This window comes from Mustela lutreola, chromosome 6 (genome assembly GCF_030435805.1).
Source record: "Mustela lutreola isolate mMusLut2 chromosome 6, mMusLut2.pri, whole genome shotgun sequence".
Taxonomy (NCBI): domain Eukaryota; kingdom Metazoa; phylum Chordata; class Mammalia; order Carnivora; family Mustelidae; genus Mustela; species Mustela lutreola.
In genome coordinates, this window is record NC_081295.1 from 124,591,380 (window position 1) to 124,619,377 (window position 27,998).

General features: G+C 45.2%; 2 protein-coding genes across 4 annotated transcripts; one reads left to right on the forward strand and one right to left on the reverse strand.

Annotated features, from left to right (window-relative positions):
* Positions 1-101: 101 nt before the first annotated feature.
* MRPS18B (mitochondrial ribosomal protein S18B) lies at positions 102-8,310 on the reverse strand. Of its 2 annotated transcripts, XM_059179055.1 has the most exons (7): positions 8,155-8,310; positions 6,683-6,791; positions 6,479-6,576; positions 6,283-6,351; positions 2,731-2,797; positions 1,002-1,061; positions 102-677 (listed from the first exon to the last, which is right to left on the reverse strand). In XM_059179055.1, the coding sequence occupies exons 1-7, from the start codon at positions 8,230-8,232 to the stop codon at positions 382-384; spliced, it is 777 nt and encodes a 258-aa protein (XP_059035038.1). In that variant the 5' UTR covers positions 8,233-8,310; the 3' UTR covers positions 102-381. The 2 variants fall into 2 exon arrangements, with proteins under 2 accessions (XP_059035038.1, XP_059035039.1); XM_059179056.1 differs by lacking the exon at positions 6,283-6,351.
* Positions 8,311-8,745: 435 nt separating this feature from the next.
* On the forward strand, positions 8,746-26,713 carry PPP1R10 (protein phosphatase 1 regulatory subunit 10). Of its 2 annotated transcripts, XM_059179045.1 has the most exons (20): positions 8,746-8,885; positions 9,109-11,757; positions 15,722-15,839; positions 16,518-16,604; positions 16,760-16,895; positions 17,416-17,467; positions 20,491-20,568; positions 20,708-20,881; positions 21,091-21,196; positions 21,307-21,419; positions 22,009-22,109; positions 22,361-22,508; positions 22,586-22,744; positions 22,837-23,083; positions 23,253-23,316; positions 23,448-23,642; positions 23,797-23,872; positions 24,114-24,227; positions 24,383-25,186; positions 25,464-26,713. In XM_059179045.1, the coding sequence occupies exons 2-20, from the start codon at positions 11,739-11,741 to the stop codon at positions 25,571-25,573; spliced, it is 2,901 nt and encodes a 966-aa protein (XP_059035028.1). In that variant the 5' UTR covers positions 8,746-8,885; positions 9,109-11,738; the 3' UTR covers positions 25,574-26,713. The 2 variants fall into 2 exon arrangements, with proteins under 2 accessions (XP_059035028.1, XP_059035029.1); XM_059179046.1 differs by lacking the exon at positions 8,746-8,885 and having other exon boundaries at positions 9,109-9,633.
* The last annotated feature ends 1,285 nt before the right edge of the window (positions 26,714-27,998 follow it).

A 27,998-nucleotide genomic window follows, 5' to 3' on the forward strand; every position in this document is an offset into this window, starting at 1 on the left:
GCTCAAGCCTGATCACTCCTCTCCCCCACAGCCAGCACCCATTCACCGACAACGCCCCCCACCCCCAGCACAAATGGCATTAATCTGAAACTCAGCCAAGAAACAGGAGATACAGCTTTATTGTGAAAAAGCCAAGTTAACAGAAATCTGAAGCAAGTAATAACGTTTAGCCTATTTACAATATATAGAATCTGGGGTTTCCCATACACATCTGTCCTGCCCTCCCCTAAGCCTCAGAAGCATTTATTCCATTCAACAGCAATCATTTCTTCTCTCTGGCCCTGAGCCTGCCATTGGCCATAGAGACACAATTCCCCAGAGTGAAATCCCATCATGTAATTCCTAGGCACTATCTCTTAACTCCTTCCCAGTCTACAGCTCCTACAGAGCACTCTGGGGGCTCTTCTGCTCAGTGGAGGAGGCTTCAGCTGCGGTTTTGAGGGGCACCTCAGGCACTGATTCAGGTGGGGGACCACTCTCTTCTCGGAGATGGCCCTGATAGAGCCGTCGAAGGCGGGACAACTCTCTCTCAGGTGGCTGTTTCCAGCTGTACCATGGATACCAGGGGTCACCTGAAACCAGGGAGGGCGCTGGCGGAGTGGCACTCACAGCTCCATGAGAGGTACTGAAGTCAAGGTCCCGAGGTTCAACCTGAGGAATGTGGTAACTGAGGAGACCTAGGGGATTAAAGAAAAAAAAGGAAGAGAAATAAGGAAGGGTAGTTGGGGTTAAAACAACATGTAAAATGACATATAAAGGGAGGGAGAAATTTAAGGGAATTTAAGGGAAGAAAAAGGAAAGAGGATTAAGACAACGGGGCAATGACAAGGTAAGAGACTCAGGAGAGAGAAAAAGGGACAATGGAGTGCTGAAAAGAGATTCTTGGGAAGAACATGTTGGGTGCCACCTCCTCAGACAGGCAGGAGTATTTATATCCCTCCAGCCCTAAATCTCCTTCTTTATGGCTAAGAAAAATGCAGTGGGCCCCTTCTCATGCTCACCATGATCTCTGGCTTTCTGGATGGCCTGGGTCAACTTCTTGTGTTGCTTCATACAGACCCCTGAACGAAGAAAAAGAAAACTGCTCATTCTAGAAAGCACAGTAAATAGAGAATACAACTGTTTCTATATGGTTATAAAAAGCTGGGTTTGGATAACTTGCTCTACCTAATAACCCTACTTCCCTGACCCCTCTGATTGGCCTCAGTTTCCCCACCTAGGCAATGGGAAGAATGCCCCCTCTCTGAGAGCTGAGATTAACACTTTAGCGGGGTCTAGCCACTATAGAAAAGCTATTTAACTATAAAACCTCCAAGAGCAAAAAATAATCCAAAGGGCAAGTGTGGTTAATTAAAGGTTTGGGTAGGACAATCCATTGAGAAAGATTCAGTAAAGGCAGAAAGGGCTCCTGATCTAGAGAAGGTGCTCTGAGAGAGTAGCAACATAGTTCCTTCAGCTTTTTATAGCTTCACTGCAAAGTTTTTGTTTTTGTTTTATTTTATTTGTCAGAGACAAAGTGTACAAGCAGGGGGAGCTGCCTCCCCACTGAGCAGGAAGCCTGACATGGGGCCAGGACCCTGAGATCATGACCTGAGCCATCCAAGCATCCTGGCCATAAAGCTCATCTTTAAAACTCCCTGACGAAACAAACAAACAAATAAATAAATAAATAAGGATAAAGAAACAAATAAATAAAAAGTAAAACTCCCTGACAAACCAAACTCCACTGATCACGTTGCCATTCCCAAAATGGAGGATTCAGATTATTCTTTGCAAATTTATCTTGCTTTAGAGCAGTGGTTAAAAATTTTTTCTGTGTTGGGCCACATAAATTTTAGGATCTACAAGTCCCACAGTTTCTGTCTCAGCTATTCAACTCTGTCACTGTATCCTGGAAGCAGTTATAAACAATATGAAAATAAACAGATATGGCAGTGTGCCAGATTTGGCCTGTGGCCTTCATTAAGGAATAGACATAATTTTTTTTTAAAGATTAATTTATTTGACAGAGAGCGTTCACAAGTAGACAGACAGGCAAGTGGGGTGCAGGCCACCTGCTGAGCAGAGCTCCATGTGGGGCTCAATCCCAGGACCCTGAAATCATGACCTGTGCCAAAGGCAGAAGCTTAACCCACTGAGCCACCCAGGTGCCCCAGAATAGATGTAATCTTGACTTGTTAGGATTGTAACTCCAAATTTGGAAGATCTAATTGGATTGTTGGCAGCAAAAAGAATTTATAGGACAGTCAATTTGCTAGAAAGCCTTTTGTAAAAGCAAAGAGATCCTACAGAAAAGAAGTAATTACCACTTCTAAGAGTTACATTTAGATAACTTACTTACACTGGTACTTGCTTATACCTTTTGTCCACATGTGAATATACCCATTAAGGCAAGATTGCCAACAAAAAGTTCATTCATGGGGTGCCTGGGTAGCTCAGTGGGTAAAAGCCTCTGCCTTCGGCTTGGGTCATGATCCCAGTATCCTGGGATCGAGCCCCTCATTGGGCTCTCTGCTCAGCGGGAAGCTGGCTTCCTCTCTCTCTGCCTGCCTCTCTGCCTACCTGTGATCTCTGTCTGTCAAATAAATACATAAAATCTTCAAAAAAAAAATTCATTCATGCTTTTTATGCCTTATGTAAGGGCCACCAAGTTACCTGTTGTATGACTGAATAAATGAGAAGTGCACTAAGGAAAAGCTATTTTGGTGGTGACAAGGATGATAAGCTAACCTGTGTATGGAGCATGGAAGATGACACCTGTGTGGGCGCAGACAAACTGTTCCAAGAGCTTCACGTTCTGTGGAGGAAAGTGGTAGGGAAACATAAGAGAGCAGAGAGAACAGCAAGACTTTGAGAAACTGGAAGTGCACAATCCCTACACATGTGCATAGTTTTAACTCCTATCTCTCTCCAGATGCTACCCTCCTTCCTGTCCCAGTTTTAGCTGCATCAATTTGCTGAATCCATTCTTTTTTTTTTTTTTTTTTTGACAGACAGAGATCACAAGTAGGCAGAGAGGCAGGTAGAGAGAGAGGAAGGGAAGCAGGCTCCCTGCTGAGCAGAGAGCCCCACACAGGGCTCAATCCCAGGACACTGGGATCATGACCTGAGCCAAAGGTGTAGGCTTTAACCCACTGAGCCACCTAGGCGCCCCTTGCTGAATACATTCTTGAAGACTCCAGCAAACATTTCCCATTTCTTGGCCTTGCAACCATTTCATGCACACCCTACATTCTGTCACTGAGACTCACATAGAACCATCTTCTACAGGAGTTAGGTTCTAAAATCAGCCCCTCACACAAAAAATTGGGGACAGTCAGTTGGCAATCCTTGAAATCACTTAAAGATGTTATGTGTTGGGGCACCTGGGTGGCTCAGTGGGTTGAAGACTCTGCCTCTGGCTCAGGTCATGACCCCAGGGTCCTGGGATCGAGTCCAGCATCTGGCTTTCTGCTCAGCGGGGAGCCTGCTTCCCTTCCTCTCTCTCCGCCTGCCTCTTTGCCTGCTTGTGATCTTTGTCTGTCAAATAAATAAATAAAATCTTTAAAAAGAAAATGTGTTATAATGTGCACATATAAATATGAACGTTTACGACAGCATGCTGTATGTAACATATATATTATTAACATCCATTTTATAGGTCTAATTATGTAGAATGACTGCCAACCAGCAGGTTAATCATAGAAGATAACACCCATGGAAAAAAGGAGATGTGCTTGTGGAGTGGAAGAGCAAGCAGAATCATCTGCACTATTCAATTTGTAATCTTTCTTCCTTGGTTATATAATTGATTCTAAACTGTATACAACTGGTCGTATTCTGTTTTTTTTTTAAAGATTTATTTATTTGAAAGAGTGAGTGTATGTGTGAGTGAGTGGAGGGGCAGAGGGAGAGGGAGAGAATCTCAGGCAGACTTCTGGCTGAGCATGGAGCATGATGAGGGGCACAACCCTGAGATCATGACCTGAGAAAAAATCAAGAGTCAGATACTCAACCAATTGAACCACCCAGGTGTCGCTGTTCTACTTTTAAACCAATTGTACACGGTTGAAACTGAGATTACCGCGGCGCCTGGGTGGCTCAGTGGGTTAAAGCCTCTGCCTTCGGCATAAGTCAGGATCCCAGGGATCTGGGATCAAGCCCTGCATTGGGCTCTCTGCTCAGCGGGGAGCCTGCCTCCCCCCTCTCTCTGCCTGCCTCTCTGCCTACTTGTGATCCCTGTCAAGTAAATAAAATCTTAAAAAAAAAAATTGAGAAGTTATCTACAGTGGTGTCGGGAGGGGACTGAGAGCAGTCGGAAACCCCGATCTGCTGACTGATATACGAATTCCTTCGAACTCCCCTGATGACCAATCATTCAGCTTCTGCTCCAATACCTTTACAAGTTCAGAAAAGCATTTTACCCATTATTTATTTTTTTTAAAGATTTTATTTATTTATTTGACAGACAGAGATCACAAGCAGGCAAAGAGGCAGACAGAGAGAGGAGGAAGCAGGCTCCCTGCCAAGCAGAGAGCCCGATGCAGGGCTCAATCCCAGGACCCTGGGATCCGGACCTGAGCCGAAGGCAGGGGCTTTAATCCACTGAGCCACCCAGGCGCCCCTGCCCATGATTATTATTATTATTTTAAGAATTTATTTATTTAATGGATAGAGATCACAAGTAGGCAGAGAGACAGGCAGAGAGAGAGGAAGGGAAGCAGGCTCCCTGCTGAGTAGAGAGCCTGATGTGGGGCTCGATCCGAGGACCCTGAGATCATGACCTGAGCCAAAGGCAGAGGCTTAACCCACTGAGCCACCCAGGTGTCCTTCATTATTATTTTTATATGCTTTTTGAACTCTTTAAGGAGCAAGTCCTGGGGCTCCTGGGTGGCTCATCGGGTTAAGGCCTCTGCCTTTGGCTCAGGTCATGATCCCAGAGTCCTGGGATAGAGCCCCGCATCGGGCTCTCTGCTCAGCGGGGAGCCTACTTCCTCCTCTCTCTCTCTGCCTGCCTCTCTCCCTACTTGTGATCTCTGTCAAATAAATAAATAAAATCTTGGGGCGCCTGGGTGGCTCAGTGGGTTAAAGCCTCTGCCTTTGGCCCAGGTCATGATCCCAGGGTTCTGGGATCGAGCCCCACATCGGGCACTCTGCTCCGCAGGGAGCCTTCTTCCAAGCTCCCACCCTCCCCCTCCCTCCCCCACCCCCACCTCGGCCTGCCTTTCTGCCTACTTGTGATCTCTGTCTGTCAAATAAATAAATAAAAATCTTTAAAAAAATAATAAATAAATAAATAAAATCTCAAAAAAAAAAAAAAAAAAAAAAAGAGCAAGTCCTGTCCTTGCAATAAATTTTTTTGGAAAAATAATTGAACTCTGTATATTGCTTCATGCATTTGCTCTCCAGCCTTAAGTATAGGCATGATACCAAAAATCAACATGACAAAAAAACTACAAAAAAATAAAAACAAACAAACAAATATCCCACACAACCTCAGGGGCCTCTGGGTGGCTCAGTCCGTTAAGTGTCCACCTTCAGTTCGGGTCATGATCCTGGGGTCCTGGGATCGAGGCCCATGTTGGGCTCCCTGCTTGGTGGGGAGTCTGCTCCCACTCCCCCTGCTCTTCTCCTGCTTGTGCTCTTTCTCCCTCACTCTCTCTCTAAAAAACAACAAAACAACTAACCCAATCTATTTGCTAATAATTGCAATGGATATAAATGAACCTTTAGCCATTAGAAATGGACACTTTGGGGTGCCTGGGTGGCTCAGAGGTTAAGCCTCTGCCTTCGACTCAGGTCATGATCTCAGGGTTCTGGGATGGAGCCCCGCATCTGGCTCTCTGCTTGGAGGGGAGCCTGCTTCCGCCCCTCTCTGCCTGCCTCTCTGCCCACTGGTGATCTCTCTCTCTGTCAAATAAATAAATAAAATCTTAAAAAAAAAGGGACATTTTTCTGACCTGCAATTTTTTCTTTCTGACCTGCAATTTAGACTGTAAATTCATAGCTAAGAGATGAAGGGTTTTTTTTTTTTTAAAGCCCAGGACCCTGAGATCATGACCTGAGCCGAAGGCAGCGGCTTAACCCACTGAGCAACCCAGGCACCCGAAATGAAGGTTTTTAGTATAAGTCACACAGTAGAGGACAAAAAGATGGAAAAAGGAATGTTTTTATACTACTAGAAAATCAATGCAAAATAGACCGTAGAGGTGCTAGATTATGAAGAGTGGGGCACCCATGGTAATCTCTTTAGCACTACAAAGAGGCTCCAAATCCTTATTCTAGAGAAAAGACTGCCCTTACCCTAAAGTCGACATGGAGCTTGTGATCCCGGCAAATGGGACAGGGATTCCCAGCAACTTTATCTCTACGCTGTGGAGAAAAGAAACTAGTAGTTGAAGAATGTTCAAAATCCTGTGAGAAAATATGCTACTGCCACTGTCACTATGGCATTCACCCTCACTCACATCCCATCCACGTACCACCTTCAGAAACTCACAATACATGTCTTTCTAGTCCGCTGTGGGGGTATTCCACCTTTGTGGTTTCTACGGTAGTCAGCCCAGATGGGGCGAGAGCCATAGCGGTTCTGGTATTCTGAAATGAAAACTCATATAAGTTATTCCTGGTGGGGATAGTAGAAGTGTCTCTGTCCATTTATTGCAGACCCCACATGATCCTCCCCTTTCCTATTCAGAGGTACCTTCTGAGTCCAGATATTTCCAGGGTTCATTCTTATAAGGCGTTATCGGAACTGGGGACAAAGAATCTTCCTCAGAGGGGCTTCTGGTGCAAAGAGTCTGAAGAGGAACCTATAAATAAGGCAATAAATGAGAAAATGAGTTCAAGGAAAGGACCTGATAGTTTCGCTGCCCACGTTAGGGACAAGAAAAACATGCCCATGGTTCTAATGGAATAAAGCAAAAATATATTTAGAAAATAGCATCTTTGGGAGCCTGGGTGGCTCAGTGGGTTAAGCCGCTGCCTTCGGCTCAGGTCATGATCTCAGGGTTCTAGGATCGAGTCCCGCATCGGGCTCTCTGCTCTGCAGGGAGTCGGCTTCCTCCTCTCTCTCTCTCTTCCTGCTTCTCTGCCTACTTGTGATCTCTCTCTGTCAAATAAATAAATAAAATCTTAAAAAAAAAAAAAAAAAGAAAATAGCATCTTTGCTGGGGTAAAACTGAAGTCATCAACAAGCACTTTCTGTCTCTGACCGGATCCTGACGAAGATAATATGACAGGGTAACTACCATAGGTGACTGGGAAGCAGTCTTATTTGAGAAGACACACATGATGTGTTCCTGCTTTCAAAGATGTACTGAGGAAAGGGAAAAGAAAGGAAAAGGAGGATGTCTAGCTTCTTGGAAGGAAAATCCCTAGTGGGGAGAGGATGCATGATAAATGAGTCTCCATCCAAATCCAACCTGAATCATTGAATTTCCCAGCCTTACAAAAGTTGAAGGTCAACATTCCACAGATCAGAACAAACTTGAGTCCTAACGCTAGCTTTAAAGCTACCAGAGCTGTTATTAACTCCGTGGTGACCCCTGTCACCACTCTTAGGGAGTGGCAGCTGTGCAACCTTTCCTATGCCACCCTGCCCCACCAAGAATCTACCCTGCCCTACCAAGAACCTCCAGTGCGGTGAGTACATAAGGCTGGAGGGAAACCTCAATGTAGAAGACCAATATCTTGTATGCTCTGGTTAACAAACAAAACAAAACAAAAACTTAATTTAGCTAGATAAAGAGAGCCAAGGACTGGTCCTCAGGTCGTGAGAACGTATCCTAGTTTTACTGGGAGAGAGCTCAGCAGGTAGAAGTTAGTGTCCCTCAACTCAAGGACACTCCAGGGCACGACAGATTTAGACATTATATGCTTAAGAGCTGGTTGTGTATGACCAAGAGGCCCAATCCTTCACCTAATTCTTTAGCCCAGTTGGTGCCTTGGAAAAGAATATCAAACTCCTTTCCCTTGGCTGGGGATTAAAAACCCGCGAAGTACTGAGAAGGGTGAGGGGAAGGCGAAGAGTGGTGAAAGCAATGCTGCCTCAACAGGCCAAGGCATAATAAGGACTCGGGAGAGTCTCCGCTCCTGAATTCCCAGCAATGGAGCGACGACCTACAGAAAGTATAAGTGAGTGGTGGTTGTACAAAATGTGCTCCAAGGAGCTACCTGAACTCCGTAGGCACCTCTGAAGGGCGAAAGGCTAGGAAGGAGCCTCAGCCACGAACGCAAAACGGAGGCCGCCATGTTGACGTACGCCAAAGGCAAGAAGAGGCGGAAACGCAACTGCGCTTGCTCTAAGAAACTGACTAGGGTAGGGCCAAGGGCGAGCCCGCAGTGCGCGAGGCGGCCGCGCACTTGCGTCAGAACGGAAGCGTAAACGGAGGGGCTGTGGGGAGAAGCCAATTTCAACTGCGTCACAATCGAATTTGGCTTCAAAATTGCGTTTTCCCCGACCCAATCACTACAACTTCTAGATCTTATACTTAGAGCTTGCATTTTAAGAAATTTTGAAGGGGATTTCAACCGACATCTTCTCAATGCGCATGCGCCAGCCCGGTTCTACCAACCAGGGTGAGACGTGTTCTTGAGGACGGAAGCGGTGGAAGCAGAGGAAAGGGAGGTGCTAGGCTTTCCAGTCACGCGCTCGTAAGCGGGGGGGGGGGGGGCCAGGAAAGAGGCGGAAGAAGGAACGGGCGGGGAAGGGGCTGAGCGAAGATGAAGGAAGGATAGCCAATCAGCTAGCGAGTTGTCTTTCGGGTTGGCCAATGAGTTCACTCCTCGCGCACAATGTCTCGCGACAAGGGCGTTTCACTAGCATGTTTGGGAGCGTTGGGCGGTGTCCGGGTATAAAAGACTCCGCCCGAGCAGGCAGCCGCCATTCTGGGGTTCGTTTAGAGGTAAGTTTGGGTGTGTTGTCGGTTGGTGGGTAAAGTTTTGTTGAGATCGTTTGACTGGGGAGGGGGTTAGGTTTGAGTTCTGTTGAGGACCGTGGTTTATAGAAGGCGGCTGTGTTCGGGTTGGGACATCGGGGTGTTCGGAGACAACAGATACGGTACTTTGGGGTGTTTAAAGCAACCCGTATTGATTATATCTTTCTCCCTTGTGTTCCTTTTATCCCAGGTTTGAATTTTCTCGGAGAAAGACAGGCCGGCCACGAGGAAAAAAAGAAACAAGCCGCAGCACCACCTAAGCCCTTGAAAGGATCCTGAGAGGGGGGAAAGGGAAAACAGCAGCCACCAGCCCAACCACTTGTGTCTTCTACCCCTTCCCACCTATCTTGCCTACCCCACCAGCCCACCCTGCATGGGACTTGAAATCTGTGGCCGAAGGACCGTCACCACATAACTTCAAAAATAATCAACCACCCACCCTTCCCAAACCCACCCAAATTCACTCATCCAGCGTTTACTTTTTTGAATCCACTCAGAACTTTTTTTCTACGACCCCCCCTCCCTAAATGGAGTTGGGTGGGGGGCAAATGAATACTGAGTTGGCCTTCATTTTTTTAAGAGACTTTTTGATCCAATGAAGCCCCCCAAATAATTGAGTTTTGGGTCCTGGTTGGTTGGTTTTATTTTTCTTCTCCAAAATTTTAACCCCCTCCCCCCTGAGCCCGAGGTGCTGACGTCGCAAAAAAATTGGATAGTAAGTGTCGAATTTTCCAAAACCAGCCTTGCAACAAGAAATCAACGTTTCCCGTTGTGAAACCAAAAATAATGAGAGGAAGAAATGAGCCAATAGAACAAAGTAGAGAACTGGAGAAGGACCAAGCCGGTCACTTAATCTCCATTAAAAAAGGGCCTTTGGTCTAAACAGTCTTGTTCTCTCTCTCCTACCACCTACCTTCCTGCCCTGCTGCAGGAAAGGAAAGGGTGGAGCGAGGGTCAGCAAGTGAGGATTTTGACGGTTAACCCTTGGTAATCCAGCCAATTCCAGACTGCCAAAGCCATAAGTGTTGCTTTTTATAAGGAGGAATGGTTAACTTCCTCTTGTTAGCAGTCTTCAAAAGGGTTAATGAGCTCACATACAAAAGATGGTGGATCTTGTGGCCCAGAAGTCCCACTTCTTTGTGTGTGAGACAAGCAGGGCGCCTTTCAATTTTCCAGATAAATAAGCAATCTGTACATAAAGATTGCAGGGTAAGGAGATGGGCAGAGAAGTAATAGCTGGCTGTGACTTTAAATAATTGTTAAATCCTCTCAATTTTAATGTAATTTGCTTGGGGTATATTTGTATGGTTAAAATAGGTGGCAATCTAGGAATAAAGATTGCAAGACACTTAATTCAGTACAAAATATAATTTTAGTGCCAGTACATACAAGACAATGGGGAGGTAAAGAATGTTTTGTAATTGTTGCAGTTTGCATAGGTTATTTAAAAGCAAAAATGATTAACATTTTTAACTTGATAACGTTTTGGTGGGTGGGAATACAGTCTAATAGGGGGTGTAAAGGTTGGGAAATGTGCAATTCAGGAGTATAATTTTTAAAAGCCATTTAGTGCAATTGAATGCTAGCTTTCTAAAAGATTTTGTGTCGTTAAAAGGAATTTTTTTCTTCCCTGCTTCAATATGGCGACTTTTCCTTGTCCTTTTGTCTTACAAGCGGCGTTGCAGGTTGTGTCTTGGCCCATTTTTCTCCTGTCCTCCCACCTCAACCCTATTTGTTGAGAGGGGTCCAAGTCCTCCCCCCTTTCCCTTTGTAGGAGAATGGGGGTGGTCGACGGTAGCAGGTTGAATCTCAGTTGGAAATTCAGTTCTTCCCCACAGAATATTGTTCTTGTAAATACTTTAATTGGTTTTATTTTCACAACTTTCTTACCCAAATTAGGTCAAAGACCATTAAGGATGGGTGCTGGTTTGGGGTATTTTACTGTAAAGGGGTGTTTTCTAGTGTAACTAGCTGCCGGCAGCGCCGGGATAGCTTTTTTTTAAGTTTTACTCTTCTCCATTACAAAATGGCGTCGTCCCTGCTTCTTTGTTGTTTTTTCTCCCCCCTTTTGCCACCCAGAGCTTAGGGCCGCCCTAGAAACTTGGTCAAGGGGGAGGAGCAGCACGGAAAGGTGATGTAATCCCCTTTCTTCTCTCCAGCCTCTTGAAACTCCACCCCTGAGCAGATGCCTTCTGTATTCCCTGTGCACGCTGCTGCTAGACAGGAAGACATTTACTTTAGAATATCTTTTATAATCTTGAAAAGGCTTGTAAGAATTAGGTCTTGAAGTTGTCCATCTCCCGGGCAGCTCTAGTTTTTATATTTAACGATCAGAGCCTGTTGCTTTTATTTTCACCCTCCTTCACTCATCACAACTGCTTGGAAGTTTAACCCCGCTTCAGTTGCCAAGGGTGGAAAACCAGTCAAACCAACAATACTTTAAGACTGGGAGCCTTCTGGTGCTGTGTGTGAGAGCTGTGTGTATGTAGATCTTGTGTGGTGGGAGATAGTGGGGAAAGGAGGACTTGTGAAAGTGACTTGAATAGACAAATGGAGCCTAATGACACTGAATTGTGCCATTTCTGCTCAGGAACCAGTCCTTGGGCCTGCATTTGGTCGCTTTGTATAATGAGACTGAGGGAGGGTGGGTACTTCAAGACTTCCTTTTAAATCGCCCTTATTCCCACCTCTGGGTTTGGGGATAAACTCTTTGTGTTCAGTGCTGTATCACGTTCTCCAGTTACGTAGCTCCTGTACATTGGTACTAGGATGAGAAGTGAATAGGAAAGGAGGCGGCAGTTGTAAACTCAAGGCAGGGGGATGCGAGCTACGGTGTCTGGTAAGCAAAATCTTTCTGGTATTACATTTCACAACCTTCATTTCTTTTTTCCAAAGAGCCACCTTTTTTGAATTTCTTTTTTCTTCCCTTTAGAAAGAAATTCCTTAAAAATCATTAATGGCAGAAAAATGTCTTCATTTTTCAACTTGTCAGTGCTTTCGCAATGGGTGCATGTTCACAGCCATGCCCTATCTGAGGGTGGTATTGGGTGTCCTGTCCCTTCTCTATCTTCCTCTGACTTTTTCAAAGTCCAATCTTTGTCAAATTCTTCATATACTTCTCATTTTTTAAATTCCTGATTTGAAGCATGGAGGTTCTAGGCAGAATTGGAAAGCCATTTTGTACAGCTGTCCTGTGGTAACTTGGTTAGACTCTCAGGGCTAATTTTCTGCTGGGTACAGATTCTCAAATTAGTACTTAAAACTTCAGGGTTGGGTGGGAGGGACTCTTCCACATGTCTATTGACCACAAGTTTTTTTTGTTTTGTTTTTTTATCTTTTAAGCAGTTTGCCATGTGTCTCTGCAGCATACCTTCCTTGGGAGCTGAATATTCTACCCATTGGGGTTCCTGATCTCTAGTGAACAGGGGATTTTTAAAGAAGATCTTCCTTAATATGGGAGATGGGGCAACAATGTCTTCTAGGGAAACCACATCCATCCAGAGAACCTCGGAGAACCTGATCCTTGTAGTTTGTGGCCAGTTATATTCTGGGAGCCTTTGCTGGGGTTGGGTGATTTTACATCCTCACTGAAAAGCAAATAAGATTTTGGGGAGATCACTGTACCAAGTTTTCAATATAAGTTTGAGGGATAGGGGCTTACTACTTAGGAGAGGTAAGACCTTGTGCATTACTTGAGAGACCTAATTTCAGTCCACAGAGTCTATTAGGACATAACCTCAAAACACCAAGAAAAGGGGAATTCCAGGGTTCAGATAACATTTTCATTTCCTGAAGTGCTAAGACTTCTAAGTTAAGGTAAATTCAGACTCCTTTCTCTTGTTATAAGAGGGTTATGATTGTTTTTAAAAGGGCTTTGATTTTTTTTTTTTTTTTTTTGATGGCTATGGAATAACTTTAGCCAAGCTAGGTATTTTTCACCTTGTTAATTGAATAACTCCCAAGTAAAAGTCATTTTGGAGGCAGGAGTTGGTGTCACTTAAGAATTTCTATGTTTCTCTCTGGTAAGAAAGAAAATTCCCCAGAGCCTTGTGTTGTCAGTCAGTAGTGCTCATCTCTGCCTGCAAAATCCATAAGAAGGAATGCACAGCTTAGGTCTAGGTGGAGATAAGCCTGGCGTTCTTCCCCTCCCCCTGCCCCTTTTGTATGTTCTATCTTCAAGGAAATTAAAAGCAAACATATCATGCCCTAGATTATTTTTGTTTCCAGAAAGCTTCCTTAAGTATTCGTTCCAGGTTCCAGAAAGTACTAGGAAATGCACTTGGTTACTGTCCCTCCTTCCCTGGTCAGCTCTGCATTTTCCACTGTAGGCCTGCGCCAGGAATTTAGGCTCTTCATTCCTTTGCAGTTGAGTGCCTTGTAACTTCTTTCAAAATATACTGACTTTGAAGTAAGGAAATTTGGTTGTAATACACTTGATATAGTCCTTAGTTTAAAATGAGTTAAAACTAATTTGCTTGTAGGAGAGCCATGAGAAAACCCATTTACATTTTGTCACGATTGGTACTTGTGAGACGAAACTTAGTTCTGTTAATTGTATTTCCAAAATACAAATAATAGAAAAATACTAGTGGAAAATGAATATTTAACATTTCTGCTTTGTCTTCTAGCTTCTCATGACTTTTCTTGCTTGTTGTGAATGGGGAAAAAGTTGTCCCTTGGTCTCATTCCCAGAAGAAGGCACTGGGCAGAATTTGGCTTTGTACTTGTTGGTCTCTTTCTGGGTGTCGTTATTCTTTCTTCTCTCCACCCTCTTGAGGAACATTTGAGTTCAGGTGACACTTCTTTTGAGTTTCTGAAGGAAGTAGGGGTAATACTCTTGTTGGCTCAGCTTGTACTTGGGTGTGCAAAAGTATTTCTCCAAGGTGATGTATATTGAGTTTTAATCAGTCAGGTCAGCAGTATTTGGCCTGGTGGGGGTGGTGGTGCTGGTTTGAATTGATGTTAATTTAATTGAAATCTTTTTGTCAAATTGTGTATATTGTGGTTGCTGTTATGTATTACTTTGGATTCACTCACTGCTTTTCCAGTTTCCAATAGATGGGAAATCTGTTTTATCCTTCTGTTGTATCTGTGTATGTATCTCTTGCTATAGTGTCCATATGCCACTTTATGGTGTCTTACTACATGGAAGAATGCCTTTCTCCCTGTGTCTGTGTCTGTAAGAATCACCACATTTCAGTGGATTTGGCCCATGGGCCCAGTATTCTACTTAAGTGTTTTTCTTCTGACCTCAGATTCTACCTGTCCTTGTGGAGGTTCCAGAGAGGCAGCAACAGCACACTTAATCCAGATTTGCTCACCTCAGCAAATTTTTTTTTTTTAACCTCATCTTTCTTTCTGTATTCAGCTCACAGGTTATGGTCTCAAGAATCAGCCTCTTCCCTGCTTCTGCTGCTGCTTCGCTAGGTTGTTAGGACCTGTCTATTTAGAAATTTATTGGCCTTCTTGTTGGGAGGATTAAAAGGTTGAGATTATTTTGCTTGTTTTTCTTTTTAGAACAAATTTTTGTTCTAAGAAATTTGTTCTCTTTTCTGCACAAAAATCTGCACAAAACACAACTTGTAAAACACGGATATTCCCACTTTCCTGCTGGGATTATGTCTGTTACCTGTACTGTAAGTAGGGGAGGCAAGAAATTGTTTTCTTCTTGATTCCTTTCTATCCAGCATTAACCTTACATTCGAAACGCAGATAGTACTGAGGTGGCTTTCTTTTTCAGTTCTGAGAATCTCGTGTTTAGAGGCATAAAAATCACAGAGCTACATTGATTCTAAATTACCTTAGGTTTTGGCCTAGAAATTGCTTCACACTTTATAACAGCAGTTTAGCTTTTAATGAGCTCTTTTTCTAATCTGGTCTAAAGTAGCTATTTAAAATTTAATGGCGTTTTCCCAGCTTCTAGTTTTATTCCATTCTTTTTGGCTCTCTGGTTTCTAATTTCAGGCCTTTCTTTTGGGGATCTTGGATGGTGGTGTGATTTTGAAGGGGAGTAATCAGATTTGCATCTTTGCTTTTGAAATCACAAACCAGTCTTAACTTTAAAACAATAAAATTTGTGCAGTATTTGGTTAATGAGTGACAGTTCTGTTCAAGGCTTAGGAGTGCCTGCTTGATTTCCTTTATATCCATTTGTCTCCATTTCTGGGAGCTACCCACAACTTTCTTGAGGGAAAGATTATGTTTTCAAGTTTTTATCACTCACCAACTGTCACTTCAACTGATTGTCTCCTGGTACAAGCAGAGCATACTCTACTGCTGGAGGTCATTGTGATTCTTAATAGATAAAAAGGAACTGACTAATCTTAGAAGATATTTAGCCCAAGTGTCTGAAATTGTACCAGTTCTTAACAAGCTGTACTTTTTTCCCCCCAAGCCAGATTTAGCAGCAGCTAAGAAGAAATAAGACCTAACAATAAGCAAGAAGACCTTGGAATGTTGAGTGTTTTGTTACGGAAACTTGACTCAGTCCTAGTACAATTTAGTGAAGTTCAGCTATCTAGGAAGGATGTAACCAGGAGGGAGAAAGGTGTGCTGCCCAGTCTTCCTGTCTTAATTGTCTTCCCATTCAGTCCTCCCCATGCTTAACTTACCAGGGCTTTTTTTCTCTGTGGTAATGATGTTTTGATTTTCTCTTACCTGGAAAATGGTGAGTGTAGTTGAATATAGATTGAATAATTAGTCACAAATTTTTATCAACTCTACAAATGGAATTTATTAGAGGGTATAGTGGGACTCTCCTTGCCACCCATTTATTCTGTGGGTTTATTTTGTCCTTGTCTTAGAAACCTCGATCATGGGTTCGGGTCCCATAGATCCCAAAGAGCTGCTCAAGGGCCTGGATAGCTTCCTTAACCGAGATGGGGAAGTTAAGAGTGTGGATGGGATTTCCAAGATTTTCAGGTGAGTCTGCCTGTTTTGGGGAGTCATTGTGAGCAGAGGATATTTTATGTTGAAATATGACTGTGAATAGGAATGACCGTTTTTGGAGGGGGAGAGAGAGTGAGTCAGTGAAATAAGATCGGTAGCCAATAATTTTAGACTACGTCATAGAAAAAGGTGATTCCTTGGTTCCTCACCATAATAGAATCTGGGTTTTGATGTCCACAGTCTTAAAGTCATGCTTTGGAAGGAAGGGAGCAGAAGAGCCAGGTGACAGAATTTTTGGTTCTGTTCTGGGTCACATTCCATTTACCCAGACTGCCATTTTCCTTCAGGGATTCTCCAGTTTCCGAGGGGAAGGCAAAAGACCAAGCCAGTCCTGAATAGACTATGAATGGATGGCTGTTAGTGCTAGCATTCTTAACTGGGAAGCAAAATCAAGTGTGTCCTGGGGGTTAGAAAAGCAGTGATGCTCACCTCCCCAGATCAGAGACCTCAATGTCCCTTCAGTTGTCTTCCATCCTCTCCTGGGATTCCATTTCACTCGATCCATCCCATCCCCCAGAGGCTTGTGTGACTTTCCTGTTCTGTGGCAAAGTCCCAGTCATAGGGATTTTTAGGCACTCCCACAGATCAGAGATGCTTCTGTTGAAAGAAGAGGCTCTTGCTCCATTTCTAACCTTAATATCTCTCCTACAGCCTGATGAAGGAAGCACGAAAGATGGTGAGTCGATGCACTTACTTGAACATTCTCCTGCAGACCCAGTCACCAGAAATATTGGTCAAGTAAGTGGGGACCTGGGTGTCTGGGCTGGGAAGATGTACATAGAAGGTGGGAGAGGGTGCAGGGGGTTCCTAGGTCATTGATGGGGGAGTAGGAGTGTGGGATGTGGCACTCTAAACCTGGAAAGGACATTACAGATTCTCCTACCTGCCTGCAGGTTTATTGATGTTGGTGGCTACAAGCTTCTTAACAATTGGCTGACCTATTCAAAGACAACGAACAACATTCCCCTCTTACAGCAAATTCTACTGACCCTGCAGCACCTCCCGCTCACTGTGGACCATCTCAAGCAGGTACCTTAAGTCTCTACAACACTAATGCTTCCTTTTTGCTTTAGCCTGGTAGATAAAATACATGGAGTCTGGTGTGGCAGTCTTGGGCCTGTGCAGGAGAGTGGTAGAAAAAATAGGAATTTAGTATCAGAAGACTTGGTTTATGTCCATTAATAGGTTTCTGGTTGGGGTAGTTCAGGTATTTGAGCCTCAGTTTTCTTGTCTTTCATTGGGAATGAATGCCCCTACCAACATTGGTTGTTTTTAGAATTAAGTTTGTATGCCTACAAAGGTTTTATAAATGGTAAAGTACAAGAGTAGTGGTGGTCGCAGTTAGGGACTGTTAAGAAATTGTGGGCAGGGCGCCCAACTGGCTCAGTTGGTCTTGGGGTTGTGGGTTTGAGCTCCTGCTTTGGTGTAGAGATAACTTTAAAAATAAAATCTCACAAAAAAGAAATTGCGTATGTGAGTTTGTGCAGTTCTTAGCTCTAAGAGGACTCATTTTCCTCCTTGTATTTAACTTTCTCCCCATCTCTCACAGAACAACACAGCCAAACTGGTGAAACAGCTGAGCAAGTCAAGTGAGGATGAAGGTAGGGGCCAGCCCTTCCTCATGACTGCCTCTTTGTTATTTTCTTTTCTTTTCTCTTTTTTAAGATTTTATTTATTTATTTGACCGAGAGCGAGATCACAAGTAGGCAGAGAGGCAGGCAGAGAAAGGGGGGAAGCAGGCTCCCCACCGAGCAGAGAGCCCGATGCGGGGCTCCATCCCAGGACCCTGAGATCATGACTCAAGCTGAAGGCAGAGGCTTAACCCACTGAGCCACCCAGGCGCACCCCCCCTTTGTTATTTTTGTGTCTTACTCCTATCCTTGAACTATTCTGTCACTCCTTGCTACCTCACTATACTTTTCTCTTTCTTTTAAAAATTGAGACTCTCTTGGGCGCCTGGGTGGCTCAGTGGGTTAAGCTGCTGCCTTCGGCTCAGGTCACGATCTCAGAGTCCTGGGATCGAGTCCCGCATCGGGCTCTCTGCTCAGCAGAGAGCCTGCTTCCCTCTCTCTCTCTCTGCCTGCCTCTCCATCTACTTGTGATTTCTCTCTGTCAAATAAATAAATAAAATCTTTAAAAATAAATAAATAAATAAATAAACAAATAAATAAATAAATAAAAATTGAGACTCTCTAACCTTTCTCCCTTTCCTGATCTGAATTCCGAATGGGATTTGTCCATTTCTCTACTATTGAATGTAAGATGAGATCCCATACTTAAAAACTGATGCTTACTATCTCTTGGTGTAAAAGGCATATACTTAAACTTCTTTGGAGAAGATAGTGTCATCCTAGAGAGTGTTGTCATCATTTCCTTTTATTTATTTATTTATTTATTTAGATGGGAGTTCCTTTTATTTTTCTAAATAAATATAGCATATTCTGGGACCTTCAGTGTGTAATAGACATATAGTACTACCAATAAACACCTTCCTTTAGGACATGGGCAGAAAGAATCCTGATCAAAGATCATAGCTTTGTTAGCAACAGAGTCTTTCTTTTTCTTAAGACAAAGGGTATTGGAGCCCTTGGCAAGGACATACAGTTCTGGCATAAAGACAGGGCCTGGCTCCAGAAAAGGCTTCCCAGCCTTTTCTTTAGTGAAGAAAAGGGTTTATACCCAGTGTACAAACCACTAGCACAAAACATTAGTATCCCACAAGTGAACAGTATTCTAGCAGAGCTAATCCCTGATCAGAATAGGCTTATTCTTTTGTCTAAAGGGAATGGTGTGCCAGGGCCTTTTGGAAAGAGGCTTTGGCAGTTTGGTATAGAAGGAGCATGTAGGCCTGGGTAAGCCTATCTGAAATTCTTCAGCTATAGAAGAAAACACTGGGAACGTTTACCAAGATAAGGGGTTTAACAGTGTTTAAGTGAAAAATGTTCTCTAGCTTGCCATTCTTTTTTATTCTCGGTTTTAGATTTTTTAAAATACTGAACACGTCTGTTTTTGTGACATAACAGAGTATATTGAGTAATAATTCGTAATGTAGCACATACTGTAGAATTTCCTTTTAAATCATTGCCCATCTCTTATTTTTTCATTTTCAGGTATAGTGTTCCTTGTTTTCCCGTTGTCTAGTTGTGTTGCCACCTTTGAATACAGCTTTAATTGTTCTGTTACTTCCTTTGAATACTGAAATTTGTACATTCCTTATGGACCTTAAAGTCTCACTAGACCATAGTATCAGTTGGTCCAAAAAGGTTTAGGGTATCCCTGTATTGGGGATGCACTGGAGTTCATGTTGCCTTAAATATAGAAATTGCTAGTTGTATATTTGAAAAGTTAGGGTTTATGGGGTGCCTGGGTGGCTCAGTGGGTTAAAGCCTCTGCTTTCAGCTCAGGTCATGATCCCAGGGTCCTGGGATCGAGCCCCACATTGGGCTCTCTGCTCCACGGAGAGCCTGCTTCCTCCGCTCTCTCCCTGCCTGCCTCTCTTGCCTACTTGTAACCTGTGTCTGTCAAACAAATAAATAAAATCTTTAAAAAAAAAAAGAAAGAAAAAGTTAGGGTTTAATGTTTTCAACAATCTCATTATCAAATAAGTCTATATGTGGAAATGTTGGCAAGAGGCTGGTGCCGTAGGTAAGAGCTGTTCTTTGCCAAGTACAAAAGGCAAGAGCTGTAGGGGTTTTTGTTTTTGTTTTTCCTATATATTTGGAAACACATTTTTATCCTTTAAATTCTCTGTTCATCTTCTTTCTCTAAATAATGCCTTCCCCGTCCGTAAAGTGGTCTGCTTTAAGCTCTTCGCCTTTGCTACATTTAATTGATTTTTTAAAAGCCATTAATCACTAGTAGCATTCTAGGAAAAAAGGTGGCTTAGGAAATCTTTTATAAGATGGATCTAAATCTGTTCCTTGAAACTTTGTTTGCCTTTAGGTAGGACAACGTAGAGTAATACTGTTCTTAGCTTTTCAGATACTTGAACCCTGCCTGTTTCCTGATTTTAGTTTAATACATGGTTAGCAGAAGAGCATCGGCACTGGCTTCATTCTGGTGCTTTCTAGCTTTCTGACTCTGATCTTTATGCTGCTGTGTTCTGTGAAAGAGGAATAAAAATCTTCAAGTTATAACAGCCATATGAGATACATGTAAAACAACTGATGTAGTTTTTATAATGTACCTTGTATGTAATTAATGTGTCATCTTCCCCTCCAACCCCCCACTGGATTGGAATAGAAGACTACCATGTGATTCATTGTTCCATTTTTTTTTTTTAAGATTTTATTTATTTGACAGAGAGATCACACGTAGTCAGAGAGGGGGGAAGCAGGCTCCCTGCTGAGCAGAGAGCCCGATGCGGGGCTCGATCCCAGAACCTAGGATCAGTGACCTGAGCCGAAGGCAAAGGCTTTAACCCACTGAACCACCCAGGCGCCCCTCATTGTTCCATTTTGAAGAGTTTGGTTTTTGAGCCTATCTCATGTTGTTGTTAAAATTCTATGTTCCTTTTTCTGTTATACAGATTTTTATAGTATATCTTTAAACATCCTTGTTTTCTGTTAGTGAAAGAAAATATTTTTAGCTACTTAGGCATTTCCCTTTATACTCTGACCTGCAGAGCTCCGGAAATTGGCTTCAGTCCTTGTCAGTGACTGGATGGCTGTCATCCGCTCCCAGAGCAGTACCCAGCCTGCTGGTAAGTTCCTTAGTCTTTTATCCCTTGTGTTTCTTTCTTTCCCACTGGGACATGGCCTTCAGTGCCTTTAGCCTGCTTCACCTCTTAACAGTGTTTCTTTTTAAGTAAAATCCTTTAATGCTTTTTATTTTCATAACAGAGAAAGATAAGAAGAAACGTAAAGAAGAGGGGAAGAGTCGAACCATCCCTCCTGAGCGACCCTTGACTGAGGTGAAGGCTGAGACCCGGGCCGAGGAGGCCCCAGAGAAGAAGAAAGAGAAGCCCAAGTCTCTCCGAACCACAGCACCAAGTCACGCCAAATTCCGTTCCACTGGTAGGGCTGCTGGCTGGTCTTGGGAAGGTCTGTGGGTAGATGTACACCTAGGATTTTGTAGTGGATTAGCGGATTTATGATAGGGCACACATGGAAGAAGGAAGATTAATGGGTGAGGCTTGGGTTGGATGAAGATTTAGGGTTGGACCAGGGAGGAAGAGTTGAGAGTGGGAAAGAGTTCAACCCCAACAGCATGTTTCTTCCCACAGGGCTAGAGCTGGAGACTCCGTCTTTGGTGCCTGTGAAGAAGAACGCCAGTGCAGTGGTGGTTTCTGACAAGTACAACCTTAAACCCATTCCCCTCAAGCGTCAGAGGTATGGACCACATCCTCAGTTTCTGCGTGGGTTAGTTTGTGGATATGAGGGAGAAGAAGGGGCAAGTCAGAGTGAGTCAGAGATGTTGTTGACAGTTCCTCTTCTGACAGCACCACAGTTGCTCCAGGAGATGCTGCACCCCCTGCAGAGAAGAAATACAAGCCACTGAACACCACACCGAATGCCACCAAAGAGATCAAAGTGAAGATCATCCCACCACAGCGTGAGTCTAAAGTAGAAGAATGCACTTTGGGAGCAAACTCTTAATGGGAATGAATGTTGAAGGGTGGGTAGGGGGTGGATTTCTTGGTGACTTAATTTTTGCACCTCTGGAGGTCCCCTTTCATAGGATTACTTAAAAGTAATTTTAGAGATGAGTCTTAGAGGTATGCTATTCAGTGACTGATTAGGGATTCCCCCAGCTTTGGGATATTCTGTCTTGTCCATGTGGGCTGCCTTCTTCAGTTACCTGAACTCTAATTCATACTCAAAGGGTCGGTTGCTTGCCTTTAAAATTTTTAAAAGAAAGGGCGCCTGGCTGGCGCAAGTGGAGGAGCATGCAACTCTTTATCTCCAGGTTGGGAGGTCAAGACCTACGCTGGTTGTAGAGATTACTTAAAAACAAAATAAAAAATAGAATAACAAGAATTTCTTACGTGAATCCAGCATATTCTTCCTGGTTACCTTGAACTTACTATGTCCTCAGTCGTGACGGGGTCTCCATTGGCCCATTTCCTGCCCAGACTTTGTCTATAGGAATAGGATTGTGAAAAAGGTCTGATGATTCCATTTTATGCTTTTTCCTTTTGTAGCCATGGAAGGCCTGGGCTTTCTGGATGCACTCAATTCAGCCCCTGTTCCAGGCATCAAAATTAAGAAGAAGAAGAAGGTGCTGTCACCTACAGCTGCCAAGGTATGAGCACTAGGCCGTAGGTGTGAGTGACAGGGTATCAAAAGTAAAGTAGAAGGAAGGGCTCAGCACCTGGCAGTGGTTGGGGAGGACAACAAGATGTGGACTGTGGTGGAGGTGGTGCAGGGTCAGTGGTATGACAGAATCTTCCTTTATAGGAACTCATGGGGGATCCTGTCTAAGACCCCAGACTAATTGTCTTACCTTAACCTTGTTTCACATCAGCTCATGAACTTCTTTTTCTTTCACAATAGCCAAGCCCATTTGAAGGGAAAACGAGCACAGAACCAAGCACAGCCAAACCTTCTTCCCCAGAACCAGCACCTCCTTGTGAGGCTATGGACACAGACCGCCCAGGCACCCCAGTTCCCCCTGTTGAAGTTCCAGAGCTCATGGATACAGGTGAGTCTAGAAATTGGTTCAGGTCTGGGGGTTTTCTAAAGGGACGGACCTTGGTCTGAAACCTCTCCTGCTTACAGCCTCTTTGGAGCCAGGAGCACTGGATGCAAAGCCAGTGGAGAGTCCTGGAGATCCTAGCCAGCTGACCCGGAAAGGCAGGAAGAGGAAAACTGTGACGTGGCCTGAGGAGGGCAAACTGAGAGAATATTTCTATTTTGAACTGGATGAAACTGAACGAGGTGAGCGGTCAAGATTTTTGTGTAGTAAGTGGGCATAGGGAGTTTAAAAAGGACTGGGTTGTGTTTACTTTTTTTTTTCTCCTTGCCAATAGTAAATGTGAATAAGATCAAGGACTTTGGTGAGGCTGCTAAGCGAGAGATACTGTCAGACAGACATGCATTTGAGACAGCCCGGCGTCTGAGCCATGACAACATGGAGGAGAAGGTGCCATGGGTGTGCCCGCGGCCCCTGGTTCTTCCCTCACCCCTTGTCACCCCTGGAAGCAACAGCCAGGAGCGATACATCCAGGCTGAGCGGGAGAAAGGAATCCTTCAGGAGCTCTTCTTGAACAAGGAAAGGTGAGCAAAAGAGTGTGGGCATGAACGAACCATGGTCTTGTTAAATACTTGGACTCCTGAGGGGTACATTCCCTGGAGTAATATGGAGGTGGGTGGGGGCTAGGAGGGAATTTGAAGGGTTTAAATAATTTGTCACTTTTTTTCCCGTCACCTGTGGTGTTCTTAATAGTCCTCATGAACCTGATCCTGAGCCCTATGAACCTGTACCCCCGAAGCTCATCCCCCTAGATGAGGTGAGCACATGCTATGTGGTGATGGAGGGTGTGATCGATTTTAATGTGTCTTCTGACAATTCATTTCCATTTCAAATGGAATGTGTCTTCATTCTTTCAAAGTTAGTCCTGATTATTCTCCTGTCTTGCAGGAATGTTCCATGGATGAGACTTCATATATTGAGACTCTGGAGCCTGGGGGAGCTGGTGGCTCACCTGATGGGGCAGGTGGCTCCAAGTTGCCCCCTGTCCTAGCCAATCTCATGGGAAGCATGGGTGCTGGGAAGAGCCCCCAGGGTCCTGGAGGAGGAGGCATCAATGTCCAAGAGATCCTCACCTCCATCATGGTATGAGCCCACCTTCCTCTTTTCCAGTTTCTCTGGAATCTCTCTTTTTACCCCAGTACTTGTCTTCTCACTTGGTTCCTCATCTGGCTCTTCTCTCTGCAGTTGTTACCCTTGCACTCTGTTGACCTTGTTCTTTATTCATCTTACCTTACAGGGTAGTCCAAATAGTCATCCCTCAGAGGAACTGCTAAAGCAACCAGACTATTCAGACAAGATCAAGCAGATGCTCGGTAATCACCAGGGCCAGTCCTGGAGCTTGGGGGAGGAAGCCTACTGCAGAGTTGAGGGCGAGCAGGGAGCAGGGTTTACAGACAGTGGTGAGCAGGGGTATTACTGCTGGTGGGGAGGGCAAGACTGGACAGAGCATTGCTTTGCCAAGTTGGTCTGAGAGGGTCAGAAAGGCACACCTAATTAGGAAGTCATGCCACTCTTCTAGCATCCTCTTGTTCTACTTTTTTTCTTTTTTAATAGTGCCACATGGACTATTAGGCCCTGGTCCAATAGCCAATGGTTTCCCACCAGGAGGCCCTGGGGGCCCGAAGGCCATGCAGCATTTCCCCCCTGGGCCTGGGGGACCTATGCCAGGTAGGTGATAGTGAGAGGTTGGAATGGGTTTACTTGCTTAATTTTGACCTGGTAATAATGTAGGTTTGACCCAAAGGTGGGAGGTGGTTTAGGGTGGGAGAGGACCTCCCTGAGTGTAACACATAGCTGATACTGTCTTTTTTTTTCCTTAACAGGTCCTCATGGAGGCCCTGGTGGGCCAGTGGGTCCACGTCTCTTGGGTCCCCCACCCCCTCCACGAGGGGGTGATCCCTTCTGGGATGGCCCAGGTGACCCCATGCGGGGGGGCCCAATGCGGGGAGGCCCGGGACCAGGTCCTGGACCATACCATAGAGGCCGCGGTGGCCGAGGAGGAAATGAACCACCTCCTCCTCCTCCTCCCTTCCGGGGGGCCAGAGGAGGTCGCTCTGGAGGAGGACCCCCAAATGGACGAGGGGGCCCTGGTGGGGGCATGGTTGGAGGTGGTGGGCATCGTCCACATGAAGGCCCTGGTGGGGGCATGAGCAGCAGCAGTGGACATCGTCCCCATGAAGGCCCTGGCAGTGGCATGGGTGGTGGGCACCGCCCCCACGAAGGCCCTGGCGGTAGCATGGGTGGAGGTGGGGGACATCGTCCCCACGAAGGTCCTGGTGGTGGCATGGGCAGTGGCACTGGACATCGTCCTCATGAAGGCCCTGGCAGTGGCATGGGTGGAGGCAGTGGACATCGTCCCCATGAAGGCCCTGGTGGAGGAATGGGTGCTGGAAGTGGACATCGCCCCCATGAAGGCCCTGGTGGGAGCATGGGTGGAAGTGGTGGACATCGCCCCCATGAAGGTTCTGGACATGGTGGGCCCCATGGCCACCGGCCTCATGATGTCCCTGGTCACCGAGGCCATGACCATCGAGGGCCACCACCTCATGAGCACCGTAGCCATGATGGCCCTGGCCATGGAGGAGGGGGCCACCGAGGGCACGATGGAGGCCACAGCCATGGAGGAGGTGAGAATGGTTCCTGCTCACTATGTGGCTTTTGATGTCCCATGCAAGTTTTGGGGGAGCATCACTATGCTGGGTATGCTAGGCCAGACATGAAATCACCCTATTTTTGGTATGTCTGGTAGTTGTTACCTTTTGGCCTTCCCTCAAATCCCTAAGATTCCATGTCTCCCTGAAAGATAGTTTTCAGGATGCTATCGATAGGGTGGTGATGGGGTGCGAGGGTGGCTTTGAGCTCTTAGCCATGTTCTATCTAATGATTCCACCATCATTCCCACAGACATGTCCAACCGCCCTGTTTGCCGACATTTCATGATGAAGGGCAACTGCCGCTATGAGAACAACTGTGCCTTCTACCACCCGGGTGTCAATGGGCCCCCCCTGCCCTAGGGACCACCTCCTCTGCCCCACCCACACACACCCCTGTGGACTGCAGCCTTGCTCCTTCCACCCTCTTATGGCTTCTGTGAGGCCCACATTCCCCTGTCCCCAGCTGATGAGGAGCCGGCCCCCTCAGTTCCCACCTGCTTGGGTTTCTGGGGGTTTTCTGATCACTGGTGCGCATTGATGTACATATTTTCCTCCAGTCTGGGGAGGAGAGAGACTAGATACATTCTGTACCCTGGACTGCTAAAGAGAAGACCCAGTTGGCTTCACTTTTTGAGGAGATTTGCCCTATAACCCCAAACCCTTTTCCAGTATTACCCTTTATGCCTGAGAACCTAAAGCTGGTTATCCTGGAGAACACCTCTACTCTATTGTGGGTCCTCCACATGCACACAGAACTGACATGGGATCAGATGCACTTATGAAATCATCCCAGCCAAGTTCATTCTTCTCATGGGGTGGGGAGATGGTAAAAGGGGTATTATATACCCCACTGCACTGAGAGGGCTCAATCAGGCTGGATTTGAGTTCTGGAATACATCATCCCCACTTCCACCTTGACAGAGGCTTTCCATTGAGTCCCTTTCTCAAGTAAGACTTTGCAACCTTCTGTGAACACCCAAGTCTGCATCATGGGTCTGCTAGGTTCACTGATGGTCAATTCACGCCTGCATCCAAGTGGAAGTTGTAGATGGCATAGGCGAGGCTGGTGGTGTTGGCCCACCCTTGCCTGTAGCTATTCTGGAAACTAACACTTGAGTGAGACCAGCTTTTCATCAACTTGCCGGGCCCTCTGGGCCTGACAGTCACACTACATGCACTGCCTTCAGGAGTTGGCGCACTCTGCCCCCACCTGGAACCTTGTCAGTGTGAAGCCTCTGGCTCCCTTGCCCTGTCAGCCACCTCTGAGTCCCACCAGGTGCCTTCCTGGGTGGGTGCCGCAAAGCTGACGCACCTTTCCCCAGCCCTCTCCTTCCCAGGTCTCGGCATCAGTTGTTTTCTATGAAAACAGTGGATTGGTTGGCTTCTGTGCAGGGTCTTGGGTTAGAGCCACGATGGATTTGAGGGATGAGTATTTTTTTTCTTTTGGTTTTGTATATTTTGTACATTAATAAACAGTGGAAAGAGAAGCAGCTTATTTAACCCCTAGTGTGTTTGGGCTCTTTGTTTAAAAAAAAAAAATCCACCACTGTCTGCTTAAGTACATTAGTACAAACCTCTGTGTCCCTTTGAGGAGCTAAAATTGGTTCTGCTCTTGAGGTGTGGGTATTGAGTGAAATACTGGTGAAAGAATTTTTTAAGATTTTATTTGATAGAGATCACAAGTAGGCAGAGAGGCAAAGAGGGAGAGCCTGATACAGGGCTCCATCCCAGGACCCTGAGATCATGACCTGAGCTGAAGGCAGAAGCTTTAACCCACTGAGCCACCCAGGTGCCCCTGAAAGAATATTTTGAACATAAAAGACCACAGGTACAACATTCTTTGAGCAAGCCTTGGGACCTAGGCAAACTGCTTTTCACATTGCCAGAGCTGCTGGAGCTGCTGTCGGTATGTGTAGACGTTCACTTCACCTCTAGTTGACCCTACCATCCCTATGGATTTGCCTAGGGAAGGAGTAAAGTGTGGGTGGGTGGAAGCAGCAGGGAGAGTGGAAGGAGGAAAACTCCCAAGAGCAGTTTCTGGGAGAAGGAAAAACTGGTGGCTCCCTTTTTTTAAAACTGGTGGCTCCTTTTAAGAACAGTTTCAGTGGATAAAGCAGCAGAACAGCTGCTTTTCCCCCAAAGAGAAGAGCTGCTCTTCCCTAAAAAGTGGCTCTGCAAAGCAGATGTCAGTAGGCCTACCACCTGGTGATGTTGAATTCTTTTTTTTAAAAGATTTTATTTATTTTATTTGACAGATAGAGATCACAAGGAGGCAGAGAGGCAGGAAGAGAGAGAGAGGGAGGAGGAAGCAGGCTCCCGGCAGAGCAGAGAGCCTGATGTGGGGCTCCATCCCAGGACCCTGGGATCACGACCTGAGCCAAAGGCAGAGGCTTTAACCCACTGAGCCACCCAGGCACCCCTGGTGATGTTAAATTCTTAAGGACAGGTATTGAGGGTTTCGTTGATGGAGTAAGGTCTTGGAGATAGGTTTTGGAGATCAGAACATAGAGGGATAGGATTAACTTCAAATAGGAATTTCTGCTATTCTTGAAAACAGAAATTAGGATAGTGCATTTTTGGGAAGATGGGGCTATAGGGGCATGGATTAAGAAGAGTGGTCTTCAGGGGCATTTGGCTAGCTCAGAGTTTTGAGTTCCATGTTGGGTGTAGAGATTAGGAAAAAAAAACTACAAACAGCTCATTTTGGGGCACCTGGGAGGCTTGGTAGAGCATGTGAGACTCCTGATCTCAGGGTCATGAGTTGGAGCCCTATGTTGGGCCTACT